The following is a 23,766-nucleotide window of genomic DNA, read 5'->3' on the forward strand; positions in this document are numbered from 1 at the left end:
CTTCAACAATAAACACACAATTTGGTCAATATTCAACAGTGTTCATTAAAATTCATAAAATGCAATAAAATATAATAAACAATATAACAGTTGTAGGAATACTACTTGTCGAGCTTCTTTAATTAATCATCAGTGATGGTGAAGACTGTAGGCCTAATGAAAATATTTAAAATTACTAACTGCAATAATTACATAATATCATTTGTTTGAATTTAAAAAAATGTTAAAAATCGCAAATATTTAAATTTACAAATAGTAACTGCTGATATAACAAAATTTAAATTGACATCTTGTGATATGTTGCAATTATCGTAAAAAGTAAAAACCACATAAGATCATTTTACAAAATAGACTAAGAATGAGGAAAAGTAAAACTTGGTTGGTTGACTCACCAGAACGATTTCAGGTATGTATCCTCCTGTATGACATGTTGTGGACTGACTATTCCGTAAGATGCGACAAGAATTACGTTGGTTTAATTAGTATATCATTTAACTTAATTAATCTATTCTTAATATATTTCATTTCAAATAATTTATCATAATTCAATTTATTTTATTTTTTATTTTATAAATTTAATAGATTTCAATTTATAAGGTCCCTGAGCCAAATAACGCCATGCATACCTTTAACGCCACCCTATTAAAATTTGTTAACGACATAAGTTTTCGGTAGTGCACTACTGTAGCCTGAATTTGTTTGCAATCTAGTGATGAAATGAGTTACTAGCTGTCCGCTGACATTTACGAGTGACATTATATTCCATCATTTTCCTGTTGTGTGTTGATTGTGAATGGCTGTTCTTATATCAAGGTAAGAGCCAATATTTTATTTTGTGTGTTGAGCAAATAATAACTATATTAAACTATATATTTTCGTGATCCATAAACATTCTTCTATGTATAGAAAGTATTTGCTATTTATAAAATTTGAAAATGTTAGAGAAACAGGCATGTCATATTATCAAGTACTCAGTTGCGCTTTAACGCCATGTGGCATTAAAGGTCTACAGACAAAATTTTAGGTTATGTTAGTACTAAGGCTGACAGTACAGCATCAGTGTGAAAACATCAGGAAAATTACTAAGCTTTCAATTTACAAATGTTCAGAATGTGCAGTGATGATATTGGTTCAATTGCTTATCGAACTCTTATTTTTTTTTTAACTTTACATAACTTATTTTTTTGTTTTACTTATTGGAAAACATTCATATTAAACTAAGGTAAATGCTTTTGTGTTTAATAACTTTCTACTGTGTCACCTTGTCTCTCTTTTTTTTTTTTTTTAAGTAAGGAGTCACTGGAAAACATATTTTTCTAATCCATCTGGTGTTTCAGTTTCAGATCAGGAATCTTTATTAGTATTGAGTGATTTTGTATATTTTATTAACAGAAACTCAAATTTAGTCGCTTAGTTCAATTTGTGTTGCTTAGGAAAAATAATTCATTAACAATTATAAGTGTATAGGTTACTAGAAAATGGATGACGTTAATTGGACAACCTGTTCCTAATAACGCCAGTTTACAAAGTTATCCTATTTGAGTTCTAATTCTTGTTCGGTATATAATATATCCATTTTCATTGTGCTATTTTGTAAAGATAAGATTACAGTTCCTATTTCATAATTTTTGTGTTTGTACATAACTTATTTCCAGAGCAAAAGTGACTGAAGTGTTAAGGTGGCGTTATTTGGTAGGTACCTTATTACATCAAGTCAATTTATTTAATTTGTCTTGTAATTTTATTTTGTTTTTTAATTTAATATTTTTAATTTAACTTAAAATTTCATTTATTTTTTATTTAACTTAATTTATTTTAATCTAGTGCTTTTAATTTAATCTTCTCATCATGTAAAGAAGTTTCATGAATGAGATTACGATTTTCTGTACCTACTCCAGTATCTATTGTTTTGAGTTATAACATGGCTATGTAAGTGAAACCATGCTTCATCTGTGAAAATAATTACTGTAGTATCCACAAAGCAACTCTTTGTGAAACCCAGTTAGCCTACAGAAATTCACACGGCTCACTTTATCTCTAGGCTGCAATTCTCTCACAAGAAACGAGAGTTTCGAAAACCACATCATTTAGAACCACTAAAATTCATGGTGCTCTAGAACTCCACATAGGATTATAGGCCCTATATATTTTGATGATACAATCATTGGTGATAGATACAGAACACAAATACTCAACCTTTGTTTTGAACAGTTAACTGATATAGAGTGTCACAGTACAGAATTTAGTAACTGTCCACAAAGCAGCCGAAACATTGAATTTGTGAATTTAATACGCGAAATATTCGAGGAGAGGATTATTAGTAGACGATTACGGCCCTCTACATCCCCCGATCTGTCAGCCTGAGATTTTTATTTATGGGGAAATCTAAAAAATATAGTATACAAAGCCAATCCGCACACAATCCGTAAATTGAAACACAGTAACTTATTATATGAGAAATCGGGATAATTACAGAGGACGAACTTGCACGTGTAAATGTCAATTTTCTTCGGAGATGTCAGGAATGTGTTGCAGCAGATGAACATTTTCAACACCTTCTGTAGTCAATGTTAGTAAACAATATGAATACTGTAATGTTAATAGTCGACTGTAACGGACCCCGTTCACCAGGCCCATTTGCTGTCGAGTGGCGCAGAGAATGTCACATGCCGCTCTGTAGGCCTACCATTCCTGTCTTAACACTTGTCAGTTTTATTTATGGATTGACTTAATAAAAGAAGGTTATAAGTGAAGTTCTTAAATATTAGATGAACTGTAAAACAACATTTCGACATTTCGAAAGTGGAGTTGCAACTGATCCATCAAAAGGCGTTCATATGTTATGTCTGTTTTCGAGGAAATGACGAAAATTTTCAGCAGTTTGTCCGAAAAGATTGAAGTTCCTTTCTGTCTCGTAAGGCTGTAATTTAACTCGTGTACTTTTGCTTTAATAAATACTTTTTTTTTATAGTTTTCATTAGACACCACGGAAAGAGTCGAGAATTTTCGAGTGCACCAGTTACTGTCTCTCTCAAATACAGACAGTAACGTTGTACAGGGTGGGGCATAGGAACCAAGTGTTTTTAAAATAATCATAAAACAGTTTTTGTTTTCAACACATTTTATTCGTAGAACAACGTTTATGAGAACATACCATTTCAATTATGTGCAGAAAATTACATCTGGCATGTGATGTCCGTCTGTGTTGACGCATTGTTTAAGGCCCTGACGAAAATTCACCTCTATTCTTTCCAGGGGATCTCTGTTGATTTGGGTGATGTGTTGACGTACTGTGTCCTTTAATTCATTTAATATTCGAGGCTTATCCTCGTAAACACGTGTCTTTAGGTACTCACATAGAAAAAAATCACGTGGACAGGTCAGGGGACTGAGGGAGCCATGGAACATCACCAAATCTCGAAATGAGACGATTGGAAAACAGGAGGCAAAGAACTGCCATTGACGCTCTGGAGATATGCGCCGTGGCCCCATCTTGCTGAAACCACCTATCTTGTTTGGGTGTAAATGTAAATCGCCATGCAAAATCAGTCTTACCGTACGATTGCTGATTCCAAGAGCAGCTGAATGTCTTCGAGCAGAGCGGCCTGGGCTGCGCAGTATCGCTTATCTGACTGAAAATTTTCTGGCGTACGCACTCTGTGTTGGGGGCCGGGCAATTTATTCTTCAGTATTGCGCCTTTTTTTTTTTTTTTTTTTTTTTTTTTTAACCCAACAGAAGATTGTGTCACGCACGGGAACAGAATCATTGAGATTAATATTGAATCTGTAGCAAAACTCACGCCGTATCGAGGTCACCGACTCGCCATTTCTAACAAAACAATCATACGCAAACATGCGTCCACTGCTCCATGATGCCGACTGCAGGTGAAATGCTATGAGCCACGGAATGGAATGTCACATGCCGCACGTCTCTCCCTTTCATAATGACCGAGTACAAGCCATTTAAAAAACACTTGGTTCCCATGCCCCACCCTGTACATTAAATAATGTAACCGGGGGTAATAAGGCCCATCTAAGGAATAAAACGTTCTTTCTTTGAAATGAAGACGTTTAGCAATTTTTAAATAATGGAATAGCATACTTTTATAGTTATCCTATAATATTTTACTTCAAATAAATATTCAAACAGACACATAAATGCTGTGAGCAATGAAAATTAACATCATGTCACTCGGCCTTATATCCTGCTGTGACATATAATAAGCCCACAATAAAGGATATAAGTATTGAATACAATTTGGGCATACAAAGTCTTCAGTTTTTTCCTCAGTGAGACCTACACATTCATCGTGCACCCAACATTCACAAGAGATACACACATGTATATCTACAACATCTCTCTGTGCAGACAGAATACATTCGCGACCCCTGGATATTTACAAGTCCTGAAGTTGATGATTCATCCAATGCTCTTTCTGCATTCGGAATTGTCAGTCTTTCGTTTGTTTCATTTCTTGCAAAAAATTATTGTGCTTCAGAGTTTGAACTTTACAATTCAGAGACTTCTATGAACTTGTGGGCGTTTCCACGTATTTATTTCAGGGGCCTTATTTAATAATAATAAACGAGAACTGCGCACAAACTGTGCAAAGAGTAGAAGTAAATATAATCTTAGTTGTCCTTGCTATAAGCAGCGATAGATCTGCAGCGTTTCTTGCACTTTAATATATGGTACTTTTCACATTTTTTTGAGCACAAAACACATATGCACGTATCATCCGGATCGTGGAATGTCTTATTGGAGCAGAGCTTGTGGTGAAAGCCATGGATTGCCAATCTTGTAGTCACATTCGCATTTCGTAGTTCGTCTGAGTCCAGCTTCTGTCTTGCATCGCATAGGTTGCATAGAATTCTGGTGGTATGTCCCTTTTCTTCTCACTAGGTTCTGTAGAAGTTCACTGTAAGCTTCACTAGATGGCAGCAGTAGTGTAGTCCGCAGATCTTCTATGAGGAAGGTCTCCCTGGTGAGCTCGTACACCAGCCTTGATCTTGTACTTTGCGATACTCCTACCGCCCTCTTGAGGTATCTGGCTTTTACTCTATCTCTTCCAGCTGCTTATATGTGAGATGCTCCCATACCAGATCGATTCCGTACGTAAGAACAGGTAATATCTTCAGCCTGAATAGGTCCATAGCGGTGTCTATTGACAGCAGCCTGATGTTCCTGATCTCGTTCATGGCCCTGATTGCAGCCACCGTTCTTGTTCTAATGTGGATTCTGAAACTCTTCCCTGTTGTCTGTATTGTAAGACCCAAGTATTTGAAGTTGTTTACTCTCTTTAGGAATTTATCGTTGCATTTTACTTGTTCTGCTTCGGTGAGCCTGCCTCCATTCCTAAATACTACCATTTCTGTCTTCTCTTCGTTTATCTTTATGTCGTTTTTCTCTGCCCAGTTACATAGTGTGTCTATCGCTGCCTGTAGTGAGCCTATATCTGTCGTTGCGATAGCCATATCGTCAGCATAGATATACATGTTGACGTCTGTTATCTCTTTCGCGACATCATATGTAAAGGCATTGAACAGGATAGGACTTAGTGGGTCGCCTTGAAGTACGCCGTTCGTTTGGGATAGCCAGTCCGATCTTCCTACTTCGTCGTCTATCTGGAGGTAGTTCTCTGCCAGGATGTTTGATATAAGTATGGTCGCACTTTCTGCCAATTAGCTCTTCTAGCTTGTCCATGAGTAGCTTCCGGTTGACCAAGCCGAAGGCTTTTGAATAATCTACAAAAACCACATATAGTTTCCCTCTGGGCTCTTCTAATGTCAGTTTTATTTGATCCAGTAGGTTCTTCGCTGCCATTATTGTGGATCTCCCTCTTCTGAACCCAAATTGTTCTTCCGGAAGTATTGGTTCCAGCTTAGGAACCTTGTTAGGAGTTTCAACGCCGTGGATTCTAAGGCTATCCCTCTATATGAATTTGGGCTGGTTGTGTCTCCTTTACCCTTATACAGTAGTCTGACTGTCGACTTTCTCCATTCATACGGTATGTTTCCTAATTCCAAACACTTGTTCAGGAGGGGGGGTCCATACCGGAAGTAGCTCCAGGGCTGTCTGCCTTATTCCTGCTCTGTTACTTCGCGCCAATTTTAATTTATGGAGTGCTCATATGGCCATTAGCGAAAGTTTTAAGGTAGCCCCAAACTTCTTAATGTTTACACAATAACGTGCATTTAATATTGTATTAATAACACACAATAAAACGATTAAATATCAAGTTAAATTTTGCAAAATATTATAATGAAAGCAGAAATAGTCACACACAACTTGTTGCCACCAGTCAGCTACAAACAAGATTCTAATTTCTTTATATCTCACTCGAATGCAAGAAGAAGTAGGTCTTAAGAGCTGTTTCTCTCTTTTGCAAAAGTGTATAACTCATAGCAGAACTAGGTAGTGGGCCTTATAACATGCTGGGCCTTAATATCCCCAAGTACCTTAGATCATAATTATTATATAAAAAATGTCGATCTGGTAAGTGTATTAACTCCAGAAAAATGCCCCAGGAATTATTTCCTGCATCAAGAAGCTGATTGCAAAAATAAATAAGTAGATAAATAAAAAATTATATATTTTGTTATATATATTTCTGTTCTTCAATGAATCTCAGATCCATGATCCTTCATCACGGTTAATCGTAATATGCTATAACAAAGTAACTTATTGAATTTTGATATAAAATATCCTATTAGACACAAAAAGTAATAATTTTACGAATATACTTAAAATAGCACAAATTTTAGAACCAATACTGTCCATTTTAAGGGCTGTTAAATATTGTGTCTCATATTCATATCACTCTTTTAACAATGGGGTTTTTTTCTCTCTGAAAATACGAGTATAACAAATATAATTAGGGGAGAGTCGGGTAGTATCGGACAGTGCATTTCTTTCATCTACCACCATATGGTAGTATCTGAATGACATGGTTACGTTTCTCTATGCGACATCACAGAAACATAACCATGTCAATCAGGTACTATCATCGTGTGGGAGATGAAAGAAACTCACTGTCCGATATTACCCGATGTCCAATACTACCCGACTCTCCCCTAATGGCAAATGCAATTTGTGCTTAGTTTAATGTGCTGATTGTAACTAATGCTAAACATTCTTTTCAAGCTTTTTAATGTAGTATGATTAAGTTTATCACATATTAAACTCGTATGTTTGCTGAACTATGAGAGAGTCATGCATATTTTAAGATTTGTCCTCTAATGATATATGAACACATACGTTGATGTTTGTTGTTCTGTACATTGGAAGGAAAAAGTTTTGTTAAACTGGTTATGACGTCAGAGAAAGAGTTATTATTATTTCAATCCATAAATAAATGACTGAGATGATGAGAATAAATCATTTAAAGTCTACAACTTACGCACTCTGCTGTTTGCTGGTATGTTTAAAATTAATAAATAGGAATTGTAGATAAGTAATTAAAATTAATCTCTTTCCAAATGACTGTGTTCATTATGAAAATAAACTTTATTTTTATGAAAAATCTACATGTGATACAACTGGACAAACATATCAATAAACTCACACTATACACAATAAGATATCTTGAATCCAGCTCAAATGGATGATACATAAGAATAATTGTTCACAAAGTGGTAGATTATAACTATTATATACAAAAGTATAAAGATGAGATGCATAAAGTGATAATATTGAAAGCGACTGACAAATCTTCCACAAATGAAACGCAAAGTCTCATTAGATGAAATGTTAGAAAACAAACTATCAACTGAAAAAATTGGACTCGAAACAGTAATAAATTACGTGATATCATTTGCACAGTGATGACAGATTTATGCTTGCTTGTATCGTGTCTTATATGCTGATAAATCCAACGGTTTGGAGCAACATATCGGATCCATGAGAGAAGTCAAAGAAATAGGGAATATTTTACCAAAGGCTAAACTTTAAGAATAAAACTGATATGTTATTCAAAACTTTGGATGTTTCTGCATTCATGACACATTAAAAAGTTTAAAAATACCAAATCATGTTGAAAACCAAGAAAATCTTAAATCATTCATAATTAAACTCTAGGAGGAAGATCTACTTAATAACGTAAGGAAATTTAATATTTTATGAAATAAACCAACGAAATTAGTCTCTTATCTTGCTTTCGTTTCAAGACATCAAAATCGATGTTTTCATACTAATTTCGACCCGGCTAACTGGCGTCCTATTTGTCTTTCAACTGAAAAAACGATTTTCAGTAAATTAATTCACTCCGAAATGTTCACTACAAAAATGTTCATTATTATTAATGTCCATTATCAAAAATGTCCACATACATCAAATGCCCAGTATGAAATATGTCCACAGTCATTAAGGGGAGAGGACTGTATGTTTTAAAACTTTTTCCCTAATTGGTGTAAATTATTAATTGTATATAGAGAGCTCATAGCTGTGGCAAGTCGACCATATAAAAATATTTTGAAAAAAAAAAAAATATATGTGGGGGACCCATATTTGAAAAATGTATACCCAATGCAGGATTGTAATAAAACAGATACATCTAAACCATTTCTAAAGATAGATTCAAACAGTTTTTTGCAATGTATTTGCAAAAGTATGTTCTACAAACTGTCAGTAACAGAATTTTGATATTAGTCCCTACGTTTGTAAAATAAACAATTAAAATTTAATAACAATTTTCTGATTTCCTTTCTTGCAAACAAACGGACGTATTTTTAAAATGAAATCAATTAACAAAATTCTGTTACAGAGAAAAGTTTTCTAATAGTCTAAAGAATGTGTGTGCTAAATTTAATGCATGTATCTTTAATAGTTCAGAAATTATATCCATTTTTGTCTGACAATGTAGCAAAAAAAATGAAGTTACTGGAAACCGATAAAAGAGGGCATGTGATTTAAGAATCCATAGCGTAGGGAGTTTAAAAATGACGTCTCAACATCCGATAAGGGCACAAATACCCACAAAATATTATGCAATGCATTCCACACATATCATAGAATATTTTAAAGAAATTTTTTTTTTGAAAATTTAGTCATTTTTCACCAAAAAATACGATTCTCTCCCCTTAAATGGCCATTATCCCAACTGTCCATGGACATTAAATGTCCAGTATCAAAATGTCCACAGTCTTTAAATGACCATTATAAAAATGTCGAGAGTTATTACATAAATGTCCAGAACAATGTTTGCTAAATGTAAATTAATAATTTAACAATGAACTCTGAATTTTAGAAGTATTATGAATGACCGTTAAGCCGTCAAGATACATACGCCTCTTAAAAATAAATTATATTATTAATGAACTATGAGTTAAATTTACAATATTCTGTAACTAATATTATTTTATAATTTCCTTCCGTACGGGGATCAGCAAGCAGCTTCATATGATATGAAAGTGCCAATAGATATTGTTTAATTATTGATCTTATACAGATTTTATTGGTGTGAAATCCCTTCAATTCATCGTTGATTTGTAATGCAGTTCTTGTTTACGGGGTGCCTTACATTTATGTACCATAGCGAATTTGGATTATGGTATTTTCTGTTTCATTCTGTTCTTGTATTATGTTTTCTTTAAATCTCCAAATACTGATATGATGTCCGGAAACCATTTTAATTTTGAGTAAAATCTTTCACTATAGGCCTATACTTGGATCTATGATTACTTGCAAAGTTATTTCAAAGAAATTCCATATAGGAATTGCAAATCTTGGAGATGTAGCTCTCTGTACATACCATATATTGTACATTTTGACTTGTGGATATTTCTGTATGTCAGACATCTTGATTTGTGGACATTTCTAAATACCGGGCATTTTGACCTTGCAAAAGTACGTAGTTCTTAAATTTTTATACGTGCAGTCTCGTACTTATACAACATAAGTTTGTCTATGACCACCATCAAAAGAAAAACGAGAAATTTTCTTCAAAAATACAAAATAAATGTCTCAATAAAATGCTTGTCTTATTTTGTAAATTATCTCGTGAATCCCCTCAGCTCTTTACACGTCCCCCACTTTGGAAACCACTGGTTTATTACATTTACTTTAAGAATTTAGATCAATCCAAATTCATTCAATTAAACGAAATATTTCATGCATGTAGTGAAGAAAGAGTTGAATTAATGGCAATATTTTTTTTGGAAAACTAGATGTAATACTGTTAGATAAATGTTAACCATATTCTTTCATTGTTATAGGTCATTGGATTTTGGAGAATCAAGATATTGTGAAATAAATTTGTTAAGAGGAAAACATAAGAGAATCAATTTAATTTATTTTGGTTATATGTATTCTGGAAGCCTAAAGCAACACGTTGTTGTTGCTGTTTAGTCAACTGTCTGAAGTCAGGTCTGAACCTCACAAGTAATACCAAAAAAGGCACCAATTATGAGGCAACTAGACCAAGAGATAATGGGTGGCCAGTTCCTTTCACCCTCCATTGCATACATCGCCGATAGCTACATATTCCACTGATCATACTTCAGATGCATAAAAACAATTGTTCTTTCTATGACATAAAGGGATGGAATTAACTTTTTGTGTCTATTTAAATAAGGTATCATAAATATTGATCATATGCACGGTAAATTTTAACAGCTATGCAGTAGCCTGTATGTCCAAATGAAGAAAAAATACAGTAACGTGATTAAATATTTCATAAGCATACAAATGTAAACTTGTAAACTTGTAGGTCAACATTAAACGTAAATGTTAAACTTCAAAGCTATGCGTAAACTTCAACTTTACTATACATGTTCAAGCTAAAGCATTAAAAATTAATATAAGCTATATAGTCGAAATGAATTCAATCGCAAAGTGACAGGGAATAGCGCAGTATAGTTTGAAGGTATCATTAAAGCAAATTAAGCTTAAAGAAGAGCTCAAAGAAAGATTTAAATAATAAAATAAACTAACTGCATTTCGGTATGAATTAAATGAGAGAGAAGAACCAATTACTGATAGCATTGGCCGCTTAACGAAAGAAGTAGAAAAAGTTACTAAACAGAACAGAAGTTGGAGGAAATGACAGAGCAATTATCATCGTTCCCACCATGTGCTTTGAAACTGCAGTTGAACAACCTGTAGCAGTACATGAAGAAAAGAAGACCATCTATGACCCTACAATTCAGTACTTTAGGTATTATTATCATATACAAGGACAGATTGAAGTATTTGGACTTCGGAGCAAGGGAAACAATTCCAAAATTCTCAGTTGAATTATTTAAGTCGTTTGGAATTCCTTTAAAAATTTTTAAAATTATTGCTATAGATGTAATGAAATATTCTGTTCAGATTTTACGTAATCACCTGTACACCTAAATTTCTTTATATTCTATCTGATTATTATTAATAAACTATTGAATAAACGTACTCTCCCAAGAGTAGCTAACATTTGAAAATAATAATCATAAATACTGATAATACAAATGTTTATTTTTATTTTTATTTGTTTAATATGCTGTGTCTTTTGGCAACCCTTACTGAAGGGCAGTTACCCTTGTGGGATTTATATATACAATATGTTTCCAGTAAATAGTAAATCACAGTCTACAGAAACCACTTTGAGATATCATTTGCATCACAACAACATCCAGCCATTACACATTCGTTTACCAAAATTTACATGTAATATCCTTAAATCTTTTAAAATTCCCTTTTATGAGATTCTGAAGATTGTGGTGGAAATTTTTAAGACCTCTCTTCAAATTTTACACTATCATTTTTATGTTAAAACATAAATGTTTGTTTTAAATTTACAAATCAAATAATTATTTTACTCATATCATTTTTATTTATATTCTGATGCTTGTAATTCCGGATCCTATTGGTTAACCTCACTTGAGGACTGATAATTTTCAATAAATCTTAGTAGTAAATCCTAAATTAGCTGTTTATTTGAATAATAAAACTGATAATCCAACACTTGAAGTAAGACCAGTTGACAATATACATATTATTATAGGACTATATTAGGAGGTCTGGACAATTCGTACCCACAAACTGTACCTGCGACAATTCATCTCAGAATAAAATTTGTCCAGTGTCATACTTCAGAGATTCGTCCAGGCAAATTAGTCTCTGGTGGGACAAATAAAATTTTTGCAAAATGTTACATTAATGCAATATGTTGCTAAGAGAAGGTACCTCATTCTTGTAAAATGTTGAAATAATGAATTCCTGTTGCTCAGAAACGTTTTCTCATTTCTGGTTTAATCAAACTGTAACATTTCTACATAATTTTCAAGTAATGGATCGTTCAAGGATCACAACCTCCGAGAAGGATAAACTGAAACTAATATAGAAAGGATATTTATATACTACACACACAAAGAAGGTGAGAGGAATATAGAATGGAGGTGAGAAAAAGAGGTAATTTTTCTGCTCGTATATACGTAGCTGTCAGAATACATAAAGTGCTTAAATAATATTAATATTCTCACAAACAAGAGTGGGGAAGGTGTGAAGTGATGAAAATTGTAGTAGGATTAAAGAATCATCTCTGACTACTAATGAGGCAACAAGCTCCATCATAAACTGCTATGTAACTGCTGTGGGCAAGATAGCACACCTGACATTACCTAATCGAATATATTTTTCTCCAAACCATTTTCCCTCATATTGAATTCAACAATTTCTTTCTTCCCAATTCTATTTTTCTATTCCAATGTTCCCACATCAAATTTTACCAAACGATACTTTTCCTATTCCCTAATTCCACACAACTATGGTCTACAATACAACCATTCAAATTTTGCACTCTATAACTTAGTACCTCGTTTATCCACATTTTTGCTATACTGAAGTTTGAAGTCAAGTTAATGCTACTATTTATGAACGATCTATGATATTTGAATGGTTGTATTGTGGACTATAGCTATGTTCCAGGACCATTGTTATGTGAAATTACGGTTCCTTATTTTCCAAACCATTTTCCCACTATTATGTTTCTGGCACTTCTCCAACTTGTACTGCACTTCCCAAGGCTAACCCCGAATTGATTCCAAAACGTACGTGTTGATTCCCATTAGCTGTCATCCTATTTCTCCCATAGTGTACGTGTTGATTCCCATCGGCTAACAACAGTGCCATAACATTTCTCTTCCAATTTTACAGACTTAGGACTGTCTACTTGCAGTAGGTATGGTTAAAAATGTTTGGCTTTTTGTTATTCTCATAATGTACATGCAAAGTTGCAATTGCCAAGCATAAATAATAACATTATGTATATGGGAGAAACTTGTAGCAGATTTTTTGAAGATATTCATACCGTGTAATGTTATAGGCTAATGAAATAACTTTTTCATTTGTTCTTTTATGTAGTTTTGTTTGTCCTGCATTTTTTTGAAAGTAGTTCTCTCCTCGCTTCTCATTTTAACGCAAGTTCAATGTCTCTAACAGTGGAATATGTGGTGCTGGGAAGAGTAAAATTGAGCGTTCAGTTTAGAGTTGAATACCTCACAGCACTTGGTAGTCTGTTCAGAAACTACTATTAAAGTAGGCCAGAAAGTGAGTGGAATCAACACGGATTTTATAGTTCGGCGAACTTATCGAAAGCGGGAATCAAGTCCTTCACTGTTCGATCGTAGTGGGACACAAACGGCAGCAGCGCTTCCCAAGGTTTAGGGTGACCATACGTCTTCTTTTAGCCGAAACATTTCTTGAAGAAACACGGATGTTGTACGACTGTGGGCACGTTAGGACGTAGACATTTTGTCGCAAGGGAGATTATACGACTGTGGACATTTTGATGCATGGATATTATACGACTGTGAACATATTAGGACATGGACATTATATGACTGTGGATGTATTAGGACGTGGACATTTTGCCACAGGGGAGATTATACGACTGTGGACATTTTGATGCATGGACATTATACGACTGTGGCCATATTACGACATGGACATTATATAAGACTATGGCCATTTTAGGACATGGACATTTTGACGCATGGACGTTATACGACTGTGGATATATTAGGATGTGTACATTTTGAAGCATGGACATTATACAACTGTGGACATATTAAGACATGGACATTTTGACGCATGGACATTATACGACTGTGGACATTTTGACGCATGGACATTATACGACTGTGGACATTTTGACGCATGGACATTATATAACTGTGGACATACTAGGGCTTTGACATCCTATCGCATGAACATTATAGAACTGCAGACATTATGATTTAGGACAATATGCCATGGACATATTTGGATATGAACTTTTTTCGTGGACATTCTGGCGCATTGACAATTTATTTATGGACCTCATGACTGGTAACCGAAAATTTTAATAAAAAAGAGTAAAAAGCATTACTTTTCAATTAACGAAAATGTTTAGTGCACTAAAATATGTTGTTATTTTCTAATGCCATGCGTTTGACAAAGTCATTTGACCTCTTGCACTCCAATATTTTTCAAAGATATTGCCATGGTCAGCCACTGAATCACAGATTTTGAGCTGTTCCGAATCCATTTCTGTTAAATATTAAACATTTTATATTCTAATAGTCGACATGTTTGCAACATTCTCCTAATTGATAATAGAAGTGTGTTGCCATAGAAATTAAAATTCAAAACAAAACATTATTTTCATAATGGTTAATATTACTCACGCCGAGAAGAGAAAGAAAATGTTAGTGAGTAATTGATTTACTTACCTAGTAACAAAAATTACAACAAAATATAATGGCGGTGTTCGAAAAGACAATATTATGTAAATGTCATTGTGTAACAAATAGCCACTTAGACATTATTATCTCCTGGCTTATTTACCTCATGCATAATGCGTTATTGATGTCACTTATGAGGTTCTAACTGGTCTTCAGACTGTTGACTAAACATACACTAGGCTTTCATACAGGCTTTCTGTCATATTTTTAAAATTTGAAAACATATGGTATACATATTTTTCTTTATTATAGCCAAAAACTGTGAATTGTATTATGATAATGATAATATCGACTATTAAATATGATGAAAACGAATTAAGTATTAAAAAAATTCGTTTATGAAATATTTTTATCATACTATTTCATTCTTGTCAGTCGCTTTCAATATTTACCAAACGTATTATCAAGACAGTATAGCCAACACCACAGAAGTTTGTTATGACCAAAATTCAGTAAAATATATACTGTATATGACTAACAAAAAGAATGAATGTAAATATCACCTCATTAGCGTAGGCAGCCATATCACAAAACTTAAAACTTGTAATAAAATTTTATTGAAACAATTACAATAACTTTACAGTATTATTACATTGTGTTAGTTATAACTACCTGGAAATAGTACCTTAGTAACTATGATAAAAACAGAAATACTTACTTTTTTCTTCCAGTGGCATTCCATTTTGGAACACGTCAACGAGTCTAACATCTCTGTTGTGAAAGTCATCCACCTTTTCACAGGATGAAAGGTATTGTGTGTTCATTTGATCCTGTTATTGAAAAAATGTGCAGATTTCGTAGTTCGGTATTTTAATTTTGTGTGTGTGTGTATTTCGAAGTAACTGCATCACGTTTGGAGCTGAAATAGAGCTACTAAGCTTGTCCTTTGTTTCATGTAATTTGTTTTGTAGTTTGTTTTAATATTTACCATTTTTTATTCAATTATTTTGTTCTAATTGGTTGTATAAATTTTTCCATATATTCTTTTCATAATTCCTTTTGAGTACTCTGAATTAAACGCTTTGTTATTTTGATTTAATTTTCTGCTTTCGTGTCAAAATATTCTCTGCGTTTCCTTTCTTGTAAACTAAAGTATTAATTACTGAAGTTCAAAATTAATGAGAAATTATACATATGAGAAATTTTACATTTAAACCTTTTGATTATTCTGAATTAAACGCTTTGTTGTTTTGATTTAATTTTCCACTTTCCTGTCAAAATAATCTACGTGTTTGCTTTCTTGTAAACCAAAACATCAATTGCTTAAGTTCAAAATTAATGAGAAATTTTGCATTGAAATGACTTATAGGATTAAGTTTTGTACTAAAAGATATTTGACATTAATATGTTATAAGCACATTAAAATTAGATTAAGCGAGATTTAATAGTGAGTGACATGAAAATAAACCAAACTTTTATAGCTCGTTAGAGCATATAATGGTTGAAGTAACCATAAGAGTAAAATGAAGATTTGGTACCAGTTTCACGCATTTCATTTCAATTTAAATAAATTTTCAGATTTGTGACATAAAATATACATATTATTTCCATAAAGATCAAATAATATGTCAGTGGTTTGAGACATGGCTGCCATCGCCCGCTTTCACAGTATCACACTCACCTTCAGCTGTCTTCACATTATTGTCACACAATACGAAACACCACATTGTTTGGCATCGTACACTCACTGTTTCTCAGAGAAGAATTGGCACAAACAATTTGGAAGGGACACCTCCTTGCAGACGGCATAGTTTCATGGCAATGTTGAATAGGAGAAAATCCTCACTCCACAGTAGTCTCCTGCTATCTAACTTTCGTCTTTTCTTTTCTTGGTTCCAAGTAAATTGGAGTGATGTCTGAAGGCTTATACTTTCTATAAATTTAACAAAATAAAACATTCATTAATGGACAGAGATCATGACAATCAGGCAGATTATTATAGAATTTTAATAGAGAAAAAAATACTGATTGGAATAAATTTAAAATGAAATATCACGATAGATTTGCAAATACTTAATTTAAATAATTATATACGATTTATAGTATGAGGATACAGTATAAAATATATTTCAGTTAAGTTTGGATGTTGTAAGAAAAGCGACAGGCATGAAAACGAAAATGGCACAGAAATTAAGTTTTACAAAACTATTGATATACCATTAGTGTCATATAGAAGTGATGATGGAGGGAGAGGTGGGAGGGGAGATGGGAGGGGGGAGGGGGAATGGGTATATATATATATATATATATATATATATATGAGAGAGAGAGAGAGAGAGAGAGAGAGAGAGAGAGAGTGAGTGAGTGTGTGTGTTTTTGGACAATAACTTCATTTAGGTCAAAATTACATAAATTCTTACGTAACAGAATAATTGGATACTTTAAAGTAGAAAGGTGCAAAGTGCCAAAATCATAGAAAACGAAATTATTATGCAGAAAAGTGCAATGTACCTCGGAGGATGATGTATGAAAGAGGCTACATCCACTTGTGTTTCTTAAGCGAGATATTTAGATGTCACATTGCCAGCACCATGCAGTTTCAGACAGTAAGTGCCCTATTGAGCTGCATCATAGAATGCAATGGATCTTCAACAGGTCATGTTTGTGCCCAAACTTACACACAGCGAAATGTTTTACAGATGTCAGCTTTCACGTTATAACTTTGGAGTTTGTGTATGTGTTACAATGCAGTCTTATATGTGTATGTGGGATGAAAGCATCGCGAGTAGAGGTGCCAATGAGATTGCCTCGTGTGTACTAAAACTGATCAATATGAACATAACAAACAAGAAGAATCTGATAAATGTGCAGCTGAAACGAAAATCGTGTAATGGTTTTCATGTGTCTCTTTTTAGTTGCCATTGCTTTATTTGAGCACATAGAACAACGTTTCCTTCTCAGCAGCCACAGTTTCTTGCAATGCGTTTCTGATTTCGCTTTGAATGAAAAATGACAAAGTGACAAAAAAGCCTTCATTCCTAGTGACCTGCTTAAAATCGTACAAGACTCTAAAGTTGTAAAACCATTTCAAACCATTTCAATGCTAGAGTCATATTTCCTTAATATGCAAGATGTTGCTGATCAACTAATTTCCATCAAAAACTTTAATATTTCTAAGGCATATTGCATTCAGTATGATGTTATTAAAGCAGGCAGTGTTTCTGTGAAACAGTCCCATGATAATGAAGCAGTGCATACCATTAAAAAGGAAAAAAAAAACATGAAAGATGTGCAGTCAGCATTGTTTCAAGTTAAAGCATAAAATAGGGAAATTACTGAAGAAAAGAAGGGGGATTTACTAGCAATGACTCCCTATCTTCCAAATGAGGAGCATAGGCAGTTCTACAGGCAGATCTGTGAGTAAAAATTGTTCCAGAATAGGTATTGGACTTTGCACCATTCTACTGCAACTGTACCCATTACTTAACTCTTTTCACATTCTGTGTTATATAATTAAATATGGAGAAATAATGTCTTTACATACCACTATTATTAATGAGTAAACACGGTACTATTGCTGTTTTCTATCAGTAAAAAAAAAATGACACAAATATGTGTACAATTATTCTTATAGCTACATTTTTTATCCAATCTCCAATGTTTCATTTTGACACTTTGCGCCCTTCTACTTTAAAGTATCCAATTACTGATTAATATTATTGTTACTTATAATGAAACTAATATCTGTCCATTCTTATTATCATTAATTTTTCTAAATAGAATGTAAAATCTCTAGTGGCAAAATTTCATTACATTAATATTCTCATTACATAAATATATTTTCGATTTATATTTTTTCTCCCTACAACATAGTTCTATTAAACTTACATTAAATTAATTCTCATCATTTTATTAGCTATCTGAAATTAATTATAATTAAATTAGCTCATAAATTAAGTTACTACTTTATCTTATAGGTTTATCTAAATTTAAATAAACATGTACTAGTCGTTAAAAACTTAACTGAAGAATATTGCTGGAGAATCTTTTAAGTGTAGTGTAAATATTCGTAATTTAAATATGTATTGTATGGATTAAGGCTGGTTGAGTGGAAAAGAAGGCCTTATGGTCTTAACTCTGCCAGCGAAAATTAAACATTCTATTCTATTCTAAATATGTATGTATGTATGTATGTATGTATGTATGTATGTATGTATGTATGTATGTATGTATGTATGTATGTATATATGTATGTATAATAGTCACACAAACAAGAAATTACAAATCTAATAAATACTAAATCTCAAATCATCTTTCCTGAATTTATCAAAAGAATAATGTCGATTTAAGTAGAATGTTACTTACGCATATTCCGAATTTGGAACGCCAATAATCAATATTTCACTGCCCTTCATATGCATCCTCCACATACTTTTGTGAAATCCTCTTGCATCGAGATCCCAGACCTTGAAACACTGCAATCATACGACTTGATGTGAGAAACATATAACAATATTTATTAAATACACAATGAGAGAAAGTCACTGTGCACTGTACACTTTTCCCCTAATTGTCACTTTTCAAGAAATATTGACTTAAGTGGTTTCAATAAATGTAGATGAAGTGCACTGAATTACATCAGTTTTGTTGCCTGTGATCAATATGTTAGTACCGTAGTTTACCTAATAAGTCTTTGAGTTATTGTTTGTATTTAACAGCACTGCTTTCTTTATGATATTATCATGAAGATGTTTTTACTACCGGTACTATAATGCCCAGACATTTAAGGACTTCTTGAAGTGTAAGGCTGTAAAAGAATAGCAGTCATCATCTTGCAAACCAGTGTAATTTCAATTGTAACTCAACATTTTTTATATGTAGGCTATATGTATATGTCCTAAAACTTTTACTTCTATCACAAACACTATTTAATTGATTTCAGCTACAACTGTAGTATCTACAAGGTTTGTTATGTCTAATTGATGAAACTCAATTCTAGGTAATCCTTTCTGAATCATTTTCGGATAGGTTTCTGCCAGTGAGGTTAAAAGTAAACAGCTGAAATTGGTCGAACTGTTTTTGCGGCATAACTAAGATCAACTGCTGACTTCTATGCTAACTGATAAACAGTGCAGTACACAGTTGAGTTGAATGTGGTGCTAATGTGGTGCTAGTTTAGCATGTGTATTGCTGTATATGTGGTTCATTGTATGATATTATGTAACATTGTAACAATTCAATATATTTAACCTGACTGGTGGACACCGTTATCTACCTCAGATTATATTGGTAATATAGCACACTTTTGATTAATAGTACATATTTAGGAATAATTTCTTAGTAAAAATTATCTTCATTTTCGTGTCTCAGGGAATAAATAAATAATTTGACTCGATGTTTGACATTCTGATATTATTATAGCAGATGTCTATATGATCATAGTCTTGTACAATGATCCTCTCTTAATTTTATCTAGTCAGTGACAATTTTAGACTCTAAGAGGGTTTGAATATATAATTATAGTAGTACCTATATACAGAAACTTGTGTTATGTTTTGTTTCATATTATTGTTCATGGAATCAAATTAAGGTGAGAATCAGTGGCGGTTCCTCGGGGGAGGGAAGGGAGGAACGTCCTCCTCACATTTTCTTCTTTTGAAAGTAAATACCAAATAAAATATGTGCCTTGAAATTCGAGGAAGATTCGATAATTTTTAAGTTGATCTAGTTTTAAACGACGCGCGCTCATGTGCTGTAGAAAACTGTGAGAAATATGCGAGATTTTCTGTGTGGAGGATAGGCACTCCATTCCTCCTCTACTGCAGTTAAAACACATAGACAACAGCGCAGTAGCGGCCAGAGAAAGAAGCAGAGTTTTAAAGCAAGTAAATGAACGGAGAATGAGGAGGTCCTCCTCTGAATCGGTCATGGGCGGGAAATAGAAACCGACTGGTCGTGCAGCAAGCTCGCTACCCGTGCCACCTAACGACTATAACACATCTAGGAGAAGACACAACAAAAACAGTTTTAACGGAACACTATGAAAGACACCATGTAAACTTTTTTTTAATTATAAATAAAAAATATTATTCATTGCACTTTATATAGGTTACTATTCATGGTTTGAAACTTTCGTGGATATTTGAAAGTTAAAGTCGGGTTTATGTAAAACAAAGAGGAAGTAGTTCTACGTAGTTGGCCCCTGAAATTCACTTCTATTCATTGTTTACTAGACAGGGCAACAGCCAAGTTGTCACTTTTGTACAAATTTATTTGAAACTGAAAGTAGGTACTCCAAACTACATCATTTCTAACATAAAAAATTAATCGGCCACCGACAGCTTTGAACAATAATAATAGTATGACTTTACAAGAACTGACATTCTTCAAAAGCATGTGATACTGAACTTGTAAAATGTACATGTGGCAACACAGACCACGTGGGTGGGTGCAGTGTTCTCGCTTTCCTCAGATTATTTCCCATTCCCATTTCCATTTCGTAAAACGGTTCCGGTTACAAGTTAGTAGCTAGTCTCTTCCAATGCGTGTGATGCTGTAGTGTGCTCGAAAAATGCTACGAGGTTGTGAAGTTCCTTGTAATTGTTAATTTGTGCAATTATTCAACAATGAATGGAAGTGAAAACATAATATATTTTAGACAATTTAGGAAACTCAATTTACAAGAACAGATTATTGTTATACAGAAGGGAAGGCCAACCCCAACACTACCTGGTCTTATATGTATGCATGTAGACTAATTTTTAGCATGTTTCATTCAAGAAGGTGTTATTTCGTGCTGTGAACTTCTTTCCTCCTCTTAAGAAATATGAAGGAGCCGCCACTGGTGAGAATGGATTTAAAATATACAGAAACAAGTAAATAACTTACCTTTGCAACCTGAAGCCACGTCACAAAGTCCTTTGGTTCCTCCATTTTGATGAACATTATAATTACATCACTCTGAAAAAAGTAAAATAAACTTCGTTATAATTTTATAGGTGGTATTGAACATCAGACTTTCCAGAAATATATGAAGTACCAGTATAAATAGTGTCATCAGCAGGCTTAAGATCCGAGACAACTTAAGAATGAAGTGAAGTTACAGTGCAATGGAGTACAGAGTGAGGTAGAGCATTGAGTTTTGTTTACCTGTGCGCTAGTGTACAACCCGGTTCGTGATCAGAGGTACAGTATTCTTCCATCTCTCAGAACAAAACGAACTCAGGCCATCATATGCATTTTCAATTTATAGTGAACAGTTTTTCGAAATAAAGTATGTACATGGTTGTTCAATGTCGCCGAGGGACATGAAAACTTGTGAGGTAAATTCACTCATCAAAGAAATATGATGCTGATTGTACACTTCATCTTCATGGAGAATGTTAAAATAGTTGAAAGGTACTAAAATTGTATTATGAAACAAGTTCAGAATACAGTGACATGGATATAATGTAAGGTCAAATTAAGCTGAAGTATTTTTAAACAGATAAGTTAACCTAATTAATACAGACTAGTTGAAATATATAAAAAAAATGTTTAACAATGACTTAAGCCAAGTGTCCATGCTACTCTATTATGTACTTGCATAATTATTAGGCCTATAGCCTAGTTATTGTAAACAGTGTAGTATTTATTACTTCAAAATAAATAAAACTGAACCTTATTGCTCACCGACATTATATAAACAAAAGTAATAATGAATGTTTAGATAAAATGTTAATTCATGTCAACTTATTAATAAGTGTCCGGTATTTTATTTTGGGAATTTGGTCACCCTAGGTTACTGCTTAACAGATTGCAGAAAATGAACCTGGACATGCATTTGTATTTCTCATTGTTAACTACATCATTTTTCAACTTAATACGTTAAAAATTACATTTATGGGTGTTCTTCAGGGGCGGCTCTACAATAAGAACTGTAAAGCTGCAGAACCACCATTTAAATGGAGCTGTAAAATTAAAAATGTAAAACGTGCTTTTATGTAATCTAGTTCATTGTTTCATTTATTTTTCCAATTCATTCTCCTTCGATTCGAGATTTTACTGTCTGTAAGAGCCTTTAGCTGCTCGAGAATTTTAGCTGCAGTGTACTTTTCGGATCTGTGATCAGCAATTCCTGAAGCTCAACGTAGGGTAGTCGGCAGCAGAAAACTGGTTTTCTTCACCGTCCCATGAGACTGCATTAGAGCTGCAACCGAAGCAGTTCTCTCCGAATACACAAAAGAACCGTCAACACCCTCATCTCTTTATGACCTGCGTTAGAACACATAGGCTTCTGGACTACTGCATATCATTACAGTTCCAGTGTGTTATAGTACTGTGGGTGGTGTGATGTAATTAGTCAGTGTGTCTAAGGAAATATTTTATATTAAAAATGAATGAAATGAAAACCTAATCGACCAACCCTTTTCGAAATTAAAAGAGAAATTGCACGTTAACTTAAGAAATTAGGACGTCCTACACCAAATTTAAATATTGAAATTTCTGGAAAAATTCGAGGAAATCATGCAGCCTACTAGTCATTTTAATGCCGAAATGTGTAATGGAAACGATTGGTTTTTTGCTGCGCTCATGAAAACGCTTTCTCCTCCAACCGTGTATTCTGTTTAGAGGAGAAAATACATGGACAAAGACCGGAGTGAAGGATTTAGTTAATTTGACTTATAAAACTATAAAAGCATGAAAATTCGAAAACTCATTTCAAGTCAAACAGATTTGTCACTGCTAGAGATATTAAAATATTCTAACACAGCTTGATTTTGCGTATTGGATTAACATTCAGAAACAAGATGAAAATGTTTCTAAAAATAGATATTGTCTATCTAAAATAATTAACTGTGTGAAATTCTGTGCCGCATTTGAATTAGCGATGCGAGGACTTGCCGAATCAGAAGATTTCAGGGTTTGACTGATTTTACTCCACGTTTAGATTAAACTTTCAAAGATCATTTATAGGGCTCGTCACAATTCAAAGGAACTACGAAAACAATTCAAAATTAATTGCTGGATAGCAATGAAATTATTGGACATTTCTCTTCACTGCCACCAAAACATGACGCTGAAAGTTTGGTGCAAACTATCTTAATGGAATATAGGCTTAACGGAAATTCAGTCATAATTGAACCACAT

At 33.5% G+C, this 23,766-nt stretch overlaps 1 protein-coding gene across 3 annotated transcripts in view; it reads right to left on the reverse strand.

Annotated features, from left to right (window-relative positions):
- LOC138708970 (protein O-linked-mannose beta-1,2-N-acetylglucosaminyltransferase 1-like) overlaps positions 1-23,766 on the reverse strand; it is a 232,838-nt gene that overhangs the window by 15,156 nt on the left and 193,916 nt on the right. For 2 of the 3 annotated variants that reach the window (XM_069839378.1, XM_069839379.1), the window contains 3 exons: positions 21,526-21,597; positions 19,003-19,112; positions 7,481-16,570 (listed from right to left, as the gene is read on the reverse strand). In XM_069839378.1, the coding sequence (XP_069695479.1) occupies positions 16,501-16,570; positions 19,003-19,112; positions 21,526-21,597 (252 nt within the window). In that variant the 3' untranslated portion in view covers positions 7,481-16,500. Of the gene's footprint in view, positions 1-7,480; positions 16,571-19,002; positions 19,113-21,525; positions 21,598-23,766 lie in introns of those variants that run through there. The other variant, XR_011334801.1, reaches the window with a different exon arrangement.

The sequence above is a fragment of the Periplaneta americana genome, chromosome 11, assembly GCF_040183065.1.
Source record: "Periplaneta americana isolate PAMFEO1 chromosome 11, P.americana_PAMFEO1_priV1, whole genome shotgun sequence".
NCBI lineage: Eukaryota > Metazoa > Arthropoda > Insecta > Blattodea > Blattidae > Periplaneta > Periplaneta americana.